This window comes from Nicotiana sylvestris, chromosome 12, assembly GCF_000393655.2.
Source record: "Nicotiana sylvestris chromosome 12, ASM39365v2, whole genome shotgun sequence".
NCBI classification, from domain to species: domain Eukaryota; kingdom Viridiplantae; phylum Streptophyta; class Magnoliopsida; order Solanales; family Solanaceae; genus Nicotiana; species Nicotiana sylvestris.
The window spans coordinates 123134342-123149386 of record NC_091068.1 but is presented as its reverse complement, the minus strand read 5'-3'; the positions used below and the strand labels follow the sequence as shown (position 1 = coordinate 123149386).

Below are 15045 nucleotides of genomic sequence, written 5' to 3'. Positions count from 1 at the left end.
GTTCTCATCCCATTGAGAACATAATTACTGATCCAACCTCTGGAATCAAAACGAGAACTTCATTAAAGAATCTTTGTGCTTTTGATGCTTTATTATCTCTTATTGAACCTAAAAATGTTGCTGAAGCTTTGCAGGATCCAGACTAGGTAAATGCAATGCAAGATGAACTCAACCAATTTGAAAGGAGTCAAGTTTGGCATCTGGTACCAAGGCCCTTGGACGGATCAGTAATTGGCACAAAATGAGTCTTTAGATGAAACTTGATTAAGATTGAACTGTTACAAGGAAAAAGGCAAGATTGGTGGTTTAAGGATATATCCAGGAGGAGGGCATAGACTATGATGAAACCTTTGCTCCAGTTGCAAGGTTGGAAGCAATAAGACTCCTCATAGCCTTTGCTGCTTACATGGAATTCACCCTTCACCAGATGGATGTCAAGAGTACTTTTCTCAATGGCTATCTAAAGGAGAAGTGTTTTGTCAAGCAACCTCCGAGGTTTGAAATCAAGGAGAATCCTGATCATGTGTACAAACTTGACAAAGCACTTTATGGGCTCAAGCAGGCTCCAAGAGCATAATATGAAAGATTATCAAAATTTTTGCTTGAGCATGACTACAAGAGAGGTAAAATTGACAATATTTTTTTCTTAAATGAAAAAGGTAAAGATCTCTTGGTAGTTCAGATATATGTTGATGATATAATCTTTGGAGCAACTACTGATAAGCTAAGTAAAGAATTTGTAAAACTAATGGGGAATGAATTTGAAATGAGCATGATGGGTGAGCTTAATTGCTTTTTAGGATTACAAATTAAACAAAATTCAAATAAAACTATGATCCATCAGCAGAAGCATGTAAAAGAGTTGCTTAAAAGGTTTAAAATGGAAGATTTCAAAGAAATTGACACTCCAATTACAACATCTACAAAGTTGAATATAGATGAACCTGGTTCATCTGTCGATCAGAAGTTGTATAGGGGAATGATTGGCTCATTGTTGTATCTCACTGCTAGTAGACCTGACATTGTTTTTCAGTGTAAGCCTTTATCAGGCAAATCCAAAGAAGTCTCACTTGACTGCTATCAAGAGAATTTTGAGATATATAAAGGACACCACTGATCTTTGTCTTTGGTATCCAAAAGGTAGTAATTTCAATCTTGTGGGATATGCTGATGTTGATTATGCAGATTTTCTTGTGGATAGAAAGAGCACCTCAGATATGGCACACTTTCTTGGCTCATGTCTTGTGTCTTGGGCCACTAAAAAGTAAAATCCAGTGGCCTTATCTACTCCTGAAGCTGAATATATTGTTGTTGCCTCATGTTGTGCTCAATTGTTGTGGATCAAACAACAATTAATGGACTTTGGAATTGATGTTGGTTGTATCCCTATTTTTCGTGATAATACTAGTGCAATTAGTATGACCAAGAAACCGGTTCATTACAAGAGAACTAAGCACATAGATGTTAGACATCACTTTTTAAGGGATAACTATAAAAAAAAGGTTCATCACTATGGAATTTTGTGCTAATGACAAGCAAAATAGCTGTCATCTTCATAAAAGCCCTAAGTAGAGATCACTTTAAAAGGAACAGGTTAGAATTAAGGATTATTACGATCATCTAAAAGGACCAGTTCAAAATTCACAACGAAAAAAAAATGTTAGAAAATTTGAAAATATGTATATAATTAGATTAATTTTTGCTCAGACTCATACTTTCAATAGTATACTCTTGTGTCATGTGTTAAAATAACTCATTAATCTCTAATGATATTTTCTCTATTTTGGCAAATTTAGACTTACACCAGAGAATTATCAGTGAAGAACCTGGTTCATCAAGATAACACGATATTTTTTCTACACTCTGCATAATTTGAAATAATAATATTTGGATCATGAGCAGATTCCTACCTAAGTCCAAATTCCTTTTGAACTTATCCAATATAAGTGAACCAGTTCCGTTCAAAAGAATTCTAACCAAATTAAACCACCTAGATACTAGGGAAAGTCTCCACCGTCTCTTCATAACTGACAATTCAGTTTGATTGGACTTCTAAGAGTCTGAAAATCCTGTCGTTACCCATTAATTATCCCTCCCCCCTTAAATTGATAATTATCATCTCTGTCTTCACTTCATAAGTTTCAAGCCGTCGAAATACTCTCCATCATCTCTCATCCTCCAAATTTCAATTTACCTATCTTTTTCTTCCAGAACCAAGCATAGCAATGGCTAACCCTTCTGACAACCTCGGCACACCCCCACCATTCACCTCATCTTCAACCACTACTCAGCCTAAGAAGAGTTAAGATGCTTGCTCGCAAGACAGTGGCTGGGATTGAATTATCAAGGAAATTAGATGCTCAATCGAAATCTAGCCAAGCCCAAGAACCCCAAAACTCTGAAGAATCCTTCAAGTCTTCTACTGAGGTGGAAGAAACTGGGTCTTCTGACACAGAACAGGTAACCTCTAGCCCAAATACTAATACTAAAGTCATTTTTGAGTTAGCTGAGAATTAGGAGAACAGGTTTATTGTGGTAGGACCTGTGGTCGATGTAGAATCTTCTGAGTCTAGAAGAATTGGTGGTAAAAATGAAAAGGAAAAAGAAAAGGAGAGTGAGGGTGCTCGTAATGAAGAAAAGGGAATGGGTAAAAGATTGGTTGATTCTTCACCCACTCCTAATACAGGGATAATGGCTGTTTGTGGAGCAGAATCTGGTAAAATGGAGGAAAGTGTGAAGAAAATAGGAGGAAGTGGGTCTGGCAAAGCCGCTGAAGGTTCGATTAAAATTGGGAAAAATATAGATGAACCTAGAAGAAACCCTCGCAGACCTATTGAAGAAAGTGAGTGAGAACTACAACCCAAAGAAGAAGAGAACTTCCAAGGCTAAGACACTTGGCACTGATAGGGCTAACAAGAAAAGGAAGGTTGCCCTTTCTAACATTATTGAAATTCCTCCCACAAGAGGAAGAGCCACAAGAAGTCAGGTTAAGCAAAATGAGGCAGATTTGCAAAGAGCCTTAGAAGAAAGCAAAAGAAAAAAGGTTGAAAAGGGGAAGAAGAAGGTGGGTGAGCCTGTTGAGGCTGTTGACGTTGATGAGATGGACCTAGTCCATTAAGAGGAAGATGTGATTGAAGAAGTGGAGGTTCAGACTCCCAAACCCAACAAAACCAGGACTTCCACTAAGAAGTCTACTTCTAAGTCAAAATCTGGTGAACCATCCACCCTGGCAAAAAGGATCAGGTCTGCAGTGAAAACTAAACAAGTAAAAATTTTTGAGGAAGAAGAATGGACTGGAGAGGAAAAGGAAGATGATTCAGATACTGAGAAGCCATCCCACAAGGTGCTGTTCGAATTCATCAACAAGTGTGTTCTGCCTAGGCAGGAAAGGAGGCACATTGCCAACTTCATGGACTTGGTTCTGATGGAGTGTTTGGATAGTGGGAGGCAAATCAATTGGCCTAGATTTATAATCCAACTTCTTGATAAGGTTATAAAAGGCTCCAAGACTCATGTCATTCCCTATGGCTTCATTCTCACAGCTGTGCTTGCACATTTTAAGGTGTCTCTAAAGAAGTGGGAGGTGGCTACAAGCAAAGATCACTTTGGGTCAAATACTCTGATTGCTTGTGACTATGATGTCCATGCCACTCCTAATGAACCTGGTTCATCCAAGAAGGTACCAGTCAATAGCAAGGTTAGAGCCTTGGTGCAGGAGAGTGGGGCAAAGGATGCTGAGATTGAGAGGCTGAAGAAAAGGTTGGCTGAGGTGGATATTGAGAGAGATGCTCTCAAAACTGAGCTGGCAAGAGAAAAGGATAAGAATGATTGCATTCTTCAAGATATGCTAAACTTCTCCAAGCCAAAAACCAAGCACCTAATTCTTCCCAGCCTTAAGCTCTTAGTCTAGTGTAGATCCTTCAGTGACCCAGTTTGGGATTTTTTTTTGTTTGCTCATGTTTTCAGTATTTTTCTTTCTTTTTATGCTTTGTGGAAGAATCATATCAAGTATCAATGAAATTTGCTGGTTTTTGCTCTAACTATTTGTTTATATTTCTTTGATGGTTAAAATTCTTAGCTTGATCGATGATGATTAATCCATGATTGCATTTGAAGTAGCTACAGTGGCCATGATTAAGTTTTAAAATCTGGGTATCGCACATTTTTTATGCAACTTTTCGATGTGCTAAAAGGGGGAAAAAGGTTGTGTTTTACACTTTGAAATGTGATATTTATAACCTAATGAATATGGTCCTTGATGATAAGTGATAAAAAGGAAAAATATTTCTAACATTGTGTTGATGTTGAGCTAAGTTGAAATAGGGCCTAAGCTTATAAAAAGTACTGAGTTTGTCATCATCAAAAAGGGGGAATTTGTTGGCCCAACTGAATGTTAGTTTTGAAGATTGACAAAGGAAGCTCAGGCATGAACCAGGTCCATCCCTTGGGTGCATAGAAACGGGCAGATTCGAGCATATGGGATGCACGTGAAGGAGATAAGATTAACTTGGTATATTTAATATCTCCTTATCGAAAAGGTTGCATAATTGATAAGGAGAAGGACTCCTTACTCAAAGAGAAAATTATCCAAGATAGGAAATGAGTTAGAAGTTGAAATCAACTAGAACTCTTCCACCAAAGAAGAGTAGCATTAGAACTCTAGTTATTTTCTATTCTACTAAATCTATTAATTGCAGGATGTTCTCATTCTACAGGCATGCACAAATGTAGAAGTTAAACAAGAATTGAGAGCAAAATAGCAAAGTATTTTGCAAGCAATTTGTGTGTGATTCAAGTGTGCGAACCTGAAGCTACATGAACCAGATAGAAGAACCGGTTCCAAGTGTCTATCTTTTATTTTAGTTCATTTGTAGTAGGTGTTTTCATATTGTACCTTTCAGCTCTATCTAGAAGTGCTTGTAATAGGTACTTAGAGTATTCAAATTAGAGTTAACTCAGTTGTCGCAACAGTTAGAGGTTGTTTGCTACAAGAGATTAGAGTTAGTCCTAGGTTTACAAAAGTACTTTTGTAAATGTAGTTTTTGGCTCAATGATTTAGTGGAGAGTTTGGAAAAATCCTACTGGGAAGTAGGTCATGGTGTTTTTACCTTTTGAGCCAGGTGTTTTCCACGTAAAATACTTGTGTTCTTTACTTTCCGCATTTACTATTTCAGTAATAGTAGGTTAAGGAACACTTAGAAGAACCAGGTCCTTCCATAATCAGTTTAGGCAAAATATTGGACACCACAAAAGTCACCCCCTCCCCCCTCTTGTGTGATATTAAAGTTAACACATCAGAGAATTTAATAAATATGGTTAGCTCTAATTTTAAATTTGGTGAATCATATACTGTAATTAACACAAATGTTTTTTCCATAATTCTTGAATATGGATACATATATCTCACCAGCATTATATATTGGATCAAATTCCAAATATACTTTAAGGTAAACATGTCTAGACGGGGATCCAAAATTTAAATTTTGTGGGTCTAACCCTTACTTTTAAAATTATGCATGTGTTGAAACCTACTGTTTATTGCAATTTTAGTGATGTTGATTATCACAAGTTGAAGTGTTATATAAAAAATATCTTAATTAAGAAAAATAATATATCGTTCTTAGTCTCACAATAGTTAAGATGAGAAAAATCATTCAATGATAGTGACTATTTTTGTTTTATTATTCACGTTTTCTTTTTTGGTAATATTTTTCACGATTACTTAGTTTTACATAAACATCATCTTAGTGTGCCAAATATATTGCCAGGTTGATTGGCCTTAACTAATTAATTGCATTTTCAAGAACACGAAAGTAACCTCTTAACTTAAACTTTTTAATTAGAAAAAGCTCTCATTTATTACCTTTTCTTTCATTTTTCTTGTTTTACTTTTGGGAAAGTCCTAAGCAAAGTCATTAGTTTTTTTCATATAAAGAAACCTTTGATACCCATCAAAATTACTTATGTTATTCTTTTATTGTTAAGATCTATATAGTTAAGAGAGAAGAGAGTAGTTTAAAATTGATGAACGAACAACAAATGATAAGAACTTTTCAAAAATAAAATCAAGAAACTTAATGTGATTTTCTATAATATTAATTAAATAGTAATATTAATCAAATAGGAACATCCATCTAAAAGTTTCAAATTAGGAAGTAGATCAGTGCAAGTTACCTTAAAAACATAGGCGAATATTATGTAATGTAATAAAATTGACAGAAATGAATTAAGAGAAAAATAGTAGGAATTGAGGATTTTAATGATCAATGACTAATAGAATCGGTTACAGGATTTATTCTAACTAATCTTGCATGTTTAACCTGAAAAAAGAAGAAGAAGAAGAAGAAGAAGAAGAAGAAGAAGAAGAAGAGATAGGATTTAGAGAGAGAGAGAGAGAGAGAATTGGGAGAGAAGAATTGAGAAAAATGGTTAGGAGTTGTAACTGATTTACCAGATTTTGCATGCCTCCTTTCTTTTAGATTCTTCTATTTATTGATTAATGCTTGAGTGGGTTAATCAGATATTTATGTAGATCTCTACTCTCTCCTTTATTCTGGCTCATTCTCCTTCTTATCAAGGCCCAATGTAATACAACCCAGTAGTCTTTCTAATATCTACACTAAGGGAGACTTCAGTCCACCGACGCTTTCCTAACTCAACCCTAGGCTTCCTCGAACATAACACTCCCCACCTCTTCAAGAACAACCTTATCCTCAAGGTTGCTGTTGAGCCACAAATTCTGGAAATCTACTCTTGATATAACCCCAATCTTCTCAAGAAGCATCTTACTTTCCCAAATTAGCCCATTGAATCAACACCTTCACTGATACTCCATTGTTGACCTTCACCATTCTTCGTTGTAATATCGCCAAAGGCTGAATCAACACTCTACCTTCTACATCACACACTGGAGGTTGAAACTGAGGAACTATGGCAGGACCCACTCATTTCTTCAACTGAGACACGTGGAAGACTTGATGCAGCTGGGAACCCACCGGAAGTTCTAAACGGTAAGCCATTGTTCCGATCTTCTGTAAAATTCTGTACGGGCCATAGTAGTGTGCACATAGCTTAACATTTTTCCGTTTATCAATGGATGATTGTCGATATGACTGAAGTTTGAGGTATACTTGGTCTCCAACTTCTAAAATTCATTCAGTCTTTAGTCGATCTGCGTAGAATTTCATTCTTGACTGAGCTTAAGCGAGATTTTCTTTGAGTGTCTGAAGCACCTGTTGTCGTTGAGCTAGGCATACTCCTGTTGAGTTCTGGTTTGTGTTAGCTAGGGATCCCAATGGTAATTGCACTGGTGGATAGCCATACAAAGCTTCAAATGGGGTAGTTTTAAGGGATGTATGGTAATTTGTATTGTACCACCATTCCGCTAAGTGTAACCATTTAGTCTAATGTTTAGGCTTATCAAAGACCATGGCTCTAAGATAAGTATCCATACATCTATTAAGCCTTTCTGTCTGTCCATCTGACTGTGGGTAATATGCTGAACTCATGTTGAGTTTAGTTCCCACAGTTTTGAAGAGGTGCTGCCAGAAGTGACTGGTAAAAATGGCATCTCTATCAGATACTATAGTTCTAGGAAGCCCATATAACCTGTAAATTTCCTTAAGGAAGAGGTCTGCCACCTCTTAAGTTGTGAAAGGATGTTTAAGTGCTAGGAAGTGCCCATATTTAGTGAACCTGTCCACCACTCTTAATATGGCACTCTTCTGCCTAGAGAAAGGAAATATTTCCAAAATATCTAGTGATATATCTTGGCAAGCTTGTTCAGGTATGGGGAGGGGTTGTAGTAGGCCTGGAGAATGCACTTGTTCTGTCTTCTCCCTTTGACACACATCACATTCACTCACTCTTCTAAAATGTTTGCCTTCATGCTGGGCTAATAAAAGATGGACTTCACTCTCCTGTATGTGCCCTGCTAACCTGAATGGCCCCCAACTGGTGATTGGCGCAATTCTTCCCAAATTATTTGCCTGAGTTCATTCCCTTTTCTCACATAAATCTTTTGTTTAAACCTGATCACCCCTTGAGTTAAGGAATAATCCTGGAGACTTGTAGGAGCTATTGTCAATGCTCCTAGTAGTTGAGAAGCTGCATGATCCCCTTCAATGTTGAGACATACTTCTTGTAATTAGGTAGTCTGTGTAGAAGAGATTGCTAGTAGTGTACATTCTCCACCTTCTTCCATTCTCCTATAAAGGGCATCAACTGCCTTATTTTCAGTTCCCTTTTTATATTGAACCTCATAATCGAATCTCAAAAGTTTAGTAATGCCTTTCTATTGAAGAGTTGTGGTTACCTTCTGCTCTAGAAGGTAGTCCAGGATTTGATGGTCTGTTCTTACAATAAAGTGGCCTCCTTGGAAGTAATGCCTCCACTTTTCTACTGTAGTTAGTAAAGCTAAATACTCTTTCTCATATATAGATAGACCCCTATTTTTCAATGATAGTGCTTTGCTAAGGTAAGCTATAGGGCTCCCTGTAAACGGCGAATCCGAGGGCCTAATTTCCCCATCATAGAACCATCTCGCGGTCATGCCTCTCGAATCTCGAAGCCAAGGTCGAGACTCATCCTCAAGGTTTGACATATATCGGTCCAAAGGATATCACATTCTAACAAATACAGCGAGCTATAGTAGGCAAGAGGGGAGCTCCCAAGGCACGCGGCTTAACCTGACAAGGTTGGTCTATCCGGGGCCTATTTTCAAGATGTCATGTCTAGCCATCCTATCTCCATACCTTTACGGTTAACACGTTTTGTATTATAACGGATTCCCCTCCTATATAAAGGATATCCCCATCACTTTATAGACTCGGCTGATGTTGCTCCATTTTTTTCACAAGTGCAATAATATCTCTCTCTCTCTCTCTTCTTTCTAAACTAACTCGTTCTCACTGGCCCGAGGCCACTTCAATATTTATCGCTTTCCTACTTGTTCTTTATCTATCGCTTGGTATTGGCCAGATAAAGCTTTGCTTGATCATAATCTAACTATTATTCCATTCCCGACTATCCCTGATACCTCGAGCTCGGCCCTAACATCGACCCTGAGGTCCCCTATCGACCAGTCCTGCATCTGGGCAACAGGCCCCTTAGTTTGATTACTCCCTCATTTTAGCTTGCATTTCATCATTAAACTCCACATTCTTAGCATCAGCTACTCTAACAACTAGCTCAAGAATAGATCACGTATCTTTAGAATACCATTTACAAATTTAATTGTTGTTACCATTTTCACGGTAAACAGTTTGGAGCCTACCGTGGGGCTAAAAATAATATTGATTATTTTCTTGCTTGTTTCATTGCAAAAATGCAAGTTATCTTTCACACTTTTTCTTACCCAAGATCTGCACTTTCAGGCCAGAGCGCCTGGCTCGAGTAGTGAAATGGGAAGTCGGAACCTCAAAGGCGACAGAGAAAAGGGAACGACCGACCTAGAGACCAGTGTCCACATTATTATTGGGGGAGCCAACATTCCCCGAGGACCTATGTCCAAACGAGCGAGAACATCCGCTACAGAAGAGCGGCTGACCAGATAATGCTCACTCGGAGAAACCCTCATATTCAGCGAAGAGGATCTCGAGTCTATGATGGAACCGAATAACGATGCGCTAGTAATCTCGTTTCTCTCAAACAACACCAGGATAAAGTGCGTGCTCGTGGATCTAGGCATCTCGGTCAACATAATCAGGTCAGAAGTAGTAGAACAGTTGGGGCTGCTCAATCAAGTTGTTCCCACCCCTCGAGTCCTCCACGGTTTCAACATGATCGGAGAAGAAACGAAGGGAGAAATCACCCTCCCGATCAACACGTCTGGCACAACCCAGAACACCAAGTTTCAGGTCATTGACGGCGACATGAGATACAACGCCTTACTTGGCAGTCCTTGGATACACAACATAAGGGCAGTGCCCTTGACCTTGCACCAGGTGGTAAGGTTTCCCACCAGGGATGGCATCACAACCATATGTGGATAACAGCGGGCAGCAAGGGAAATGTTCGTGGTCCACCACGATACGCCAACCCCCACATACCCGGCCTCGGACGAGAAGGGAAGCGTGCAGACCCTTGAAGACGACGAGGAAGACTTCTTCGCCCCCCAAACCTTTGTCGCCCCTGAGGAATCGGATGCGACCAAATCAACAGTCGAAGAGCTGGAGCAGACCATTTTGATCAAACACCTCCCAGATCGCAAGGTATACCTGGGAACGGGACTGACCCCCGAATGTAGGACAGGGTTTATTCAATTCCTTAGTAATAATATCGATTGTTTCTCTTAGTCCCACTTAGATATAACAGGTATCCCATCGGAAATAACCTCCCACACACTAACCGTTGACCCCAAATTCAAACCCGTGAAGTAAAAGAACAGGCCGCAGTCCGAGGTAAAACATGCCTTCATTAAAGAGGAAATAGCAAAACTTCTTAAAATCAGATCCATTAGGGAGGTAAAGTATCCCGAATGGCTAGCTAATATAGTGGTAGTGCCAAAAAGGGGGAACAATCTAAGGATGTGAGTAGACTATAAAGATTTGAACAAAGCGTGCCCCAAAGATTCCTTCTCGTTGCCTAACATCGATCGCCTGATCGATGCTATGGACGGCCACGAGACCCTCACTTTCCTCGATGCCTACTCGAGGTACAATCAAATCCAGATGAACCCCGAGGATAGGGAAAAGACCTCATTCATCATGAAATACGGTACGTATTGATATAACATAATGCCCTTTGAGCTAAAAAAATGTGGTAGCAACATACTAACGCCTAGTTAATAAAATGTTCGAGCACCAAGAAGGTAAATCAATGGAGAAATATGTTGATGATATGCTAGTCAAATCCCTTCGCACAAGGGATCATGTGACCCATTTGTAGGAAACTTTTGACATCCTCAGAAGGTACAACATGAAGCTCAATCCTGAGAAGTCCGCCGTCGGAGTAGGCTCGGGCAAGTTCCTAGGCTTTATGGTCTCAAACAGGGGGATCAAAATCAATCCCGACAAAATAAAGGCCATCGAAGAGATCACGATGGTGAACAACGTAAAGGTCGTTCAACGGCTGACAGGGCGAATCGCTGCCCTAGGCAGATTCATATCAAGATCATTAGATAAAAGTCACCATTTCTTTGCCCTACTCAAAAGAAAGAACAACTACGAATGGACCCCAGAATACCAACGCGCCCTGGAAAAACTTAAACGGTACCTGCCTAGCCCGCCTTTGCTGCACACACCCAAGGAGGATGAAACACTATACATATACATGGCCGTGTCCGAAATAGTGGTAAGCGGCGTACTGGTCCGAGAAGAGAAAGGTATGCAATTTCCTATTTATTATGTGAGACGAACCTTGGGGTACGCCGAAACCCGGTACCCCCATCTGGAAAAATTATCTCTCGCACTAATAAGCTCATCGCGCAAGTTGAAGCCTTACTTTCAGTGCCACCGTATTTGCGTCCTGTCAACTTATCCCCTCTAGAGTGTACTGCATAAACCTGAGTTATCGGGTCGATTGGCCAAGTAGGCCATTGAACTCGGAGGGTATGACATCGAGTATCAACCTTGGATGGCTATCAAGTCCCAAATCCTGGTGGATTTCGTGGCCAATTTCTTGCCAACCCTCGTGCCTGAGGTAGAGAAGGGGCTTTTATTAAAATCAGGCACGTCCTCCGGGGTATGGACCCTGTTCTCGGATGGTGCCACAAACGTAAGACAATCAGGACTCGGTATAGTCCTAAAGCCTCTCGTCGGCGGCATTATCAAGCAATCCATAAAAACCACAAAGCTAACTAACGATGAAGCCGAGTATGAGGCTATCATTGCAGGTTTAGAGTTGGCCAAAAGTTTGGGAAACGAGACTCTCGAGGAAAAATACGACTCGCTCCTCATGGTAAGCCAAGTGAATGGAAGCTACGAAGCCCGAGAAGACAGGATGCAAAAGTATTTAGAAAAAATCCAAATCGCATTACGTCGCTTCAAAGAATGGACCTTAGTCCATGTACCTCGAGAGCAAAACAGCGAGGTTGATGCCCTCCCGAACCTGGGATCTTCTACTGAAGAAGAAGACCTGCTCCCCGAAACCGTCGTCTAACTGTTCAAATCTGTGGTCGAGGAAGGTCACGAGGAAATTAACTCCACCAGCTTGACATGGTATTGGAGAAACAAATACATTGATTATCTGGAGGACGGGAAGCTACCCACATATCCAAAAGAATCAAGGGCCCTGCGAACCAAAGCGGTCCGGTTCTCACTCGACGAAAATGGGGCTCTCTACAGGAGAACTTTCGATGGCCCCCTGGCGATATGCTTGGGACCAGGCGACATAGATTATGTGCTCCGGGAGATCCACGAGGGCACCTGTGGAAATCACTCTTGGGCCGATTCCTTAGTCCAAAAGGTGATCAGAGCGGGCTATTATTGGGACAACATAGAAAAAGATACCAGGGAATTCGTCTGAAAATGCGACAAGTGTCAGAGGTTTGCTCCCATGATCCACCAGCCCGAGGAACAACTACATTCTGTTTTATCACCATGGTCGTTCATGAAGTGGGGGATGGACATCGTCGGCCCTTTGCTGACGGCGCCAGTTAAGGCCAGATTCATTTTATTTATGACTGACTATTTCTCAAAATGGGTGGAAGCACAGGCCTTCAAGAAAATAAGAGAGAAGGAAGTCATCAATTTTATATGGGAACACATCATATGCCGGTTCGGGATCCCATCCGAAATAACATGCGACAATAGGAGGCAATTCATCGGGAGCAAGGTAACACAGTTCCTTGAGGACAACAAAATCAAGAGAATCCTATCGATGCCATACCACCCGTGTGCAAACGGCCAAGCCGAATCTACTAATAAAACCATCACTCAAAACTTGAAAAAGAAGTTGGAAAGTGCCAAGGGAAAATGGAGAGAAACGTTGCCCGAGGTGTTGTGGGCATATCGGACAACTCCAAAATCAATTACCAGGGAGACACCCTTCTCTATAGTATATGGCACCGAAGCACTGATACCAATGGAGGTCGGGGAACCAAGCGCCAGACTCCAGCATAGTAACGAAGGATCGAACAGCGAAGCCATGGCAACGGCCCTCGATCTGCTCGACGAAAGACGGAAAGCCTCGCTGGTTTGGATGGCTGCCCAGAAGCAGAAAATCGAAATATACTACAATAGAAGAACGAATCTCTGATACTTCGGAATCAAAGACTTGGTCCTAAGGAAGGTTACTCTCAACGCCAGAAGCCCTAATGAAGGGAAGCTGGGCCAGAATTGGGAAGGGTCGTACCGTATCCTTGGGGATAGTTGGCAAAGGATCCTATAAGCTTGGCACCATGGAAGGCGAGCAGCTTCCGAGTAACTGGAATGTATTGATGCTCAAACGATATTACTGCTAGGGCATCTGATTGTGAAAACCCACAACTATCCTCAAGCAAACGTTGCACTCTTTTCCTTCGACCTGGTTTTTATCCTGAAATGATTTTCGCCGACAAGGTTTTTAACGAGGCAACATCGATGCACTTCCCAAGAAGGATTCAGCAAGCCTATGGGACTTTCTTTACAACTGGCCCACATCGAAAAATGATGAACAAAGCCCCAATAGGGAATAATGCACCGGACCGAACGGTCTATTGAGCCGAGCTCGCAACAACAAAATAGCATGTATTTACAGCATATATCTATGCCAAGCAATAAAGAATATCTTTTGGCATCTCGTACTCTAGAAAGGGGGATTTCAACATGCTCATGGCGAAGGCCTCTCCACCAAATGCATCTCGAGATACTCGAAGACTTAGCGTCAACAATTCAGCACCCGCACGACCCCAGGGTCGGAACTCCGGGCTCATAAAGCCCCTACAAGGCAACTCCGTGCTCATAAAAAATGGCCTTTGAGCTTAAACAAACTCGATGACTCGAAGACTGTCATTAATCGTCATGCGCTGGAAAACCCGAAACTGTAAGACCCCTAGTGGGCAGCCTCAGCGTAACCAGATCTATTCTACATTACAGCAAAAACTGTAAGACCTCAACAGGCATGATGAACTGTAAGACCTCGATAGGCATGACAAACTGTAAGACCTCAACAGGCATGACAAACTGTAAGACCTCAACAGCCATGAAAATCCCAATGTTTAGGCTATACATCGCATTTGTAAGAATGCCAAAAGGGCATACCTTCGATATAGATGCCTAAACTATCACCCGGGATCATAAATGGCTCCGGCCAAACACATACGACTATGGTCAAAATGGTTGATACAGCCAAATTAACGCGACTCAGGGACGCCCGACCGTTGCTAAACAAAATCGCAGGCCATTACTTCGAATATACTTCGAAAAAACCCGGTTAAAACAGGTTTCCCTCAATAGGCAAAAAACAAGCTTCGACCATGTCATCTCCAAATCACAAGGATTCGACCTACTCAACCTACGAGCGATGAACCTTCCGAGGTTCTCGAACATCGCCGATAATGACTTGAAATCAAGGTTCCTCAGGAACCAACGACGGGCCAGGCAAAATTATTCTAAAAGACCTTAACGAGCGAAAAACAAAACCTACAAATAGCCCACAAGCAAAACAACGTAAGATCCATTGTCGCCAGCCAAACGACCCTCCGGGCCACACACTAAAAGGTCCCTACGACCAAACAGCGTAAGAGCCATTGTCGCCAGCTTGAAAATTGACAACTTAAGAATTAAAATAAGCTTGAATCGTAACCTGATTTGGAGAACGAATCCAAAATAGTTAACTATGCAAGCCTCTGGGCCACATATTAAAAGGTCTCAATGACCAAAACAGCATAAGAGGAACTATCGCCGGTCTGAAAATCAAAAGTACTTAAGGGTCAACTAAACCTCGAGTCGCAACGCGACTCGGATACTGGACCCAAAATGGTTAAACTGCAATATGCCTAAGGGTACGGCATTAATTCCACTGTCACTAACCGAGTAAGCCTCCAGGCCACGAGCCTGTAAGGTCACTTCGACCCTAAGCACAAAAGGCCATCGTCGTCCGCCCATGCAGGCAGGAAAAAACTTG

At 41.0% G+C, this 15045-nt stretch overlaps 1 protein-coding gene across 1 annotated transcript; it reads left to right on the top strand.

The window, feature by feature from the left end:
- Positions 1 to 748: 748 nt before the first annotated feature.
- On the top strand, positions 749 to 1268 carry LOC138883651 (uncharacterized mitochondrial protein AtMg00810-like). The gene is made up of 2 exons (XM_070164348.1): positions 749 to 1034; positions 1141 to 1268. Exons 1-2 carry the CDS (start codon positions 749 to 751, stop codon positions 1266 to 1268), a joined length of 414 nt encoding a protein of 137 aa, XP_070020449.1.
- Positions 1269 to 15045: the final 13777 nt, after the last annotated feature.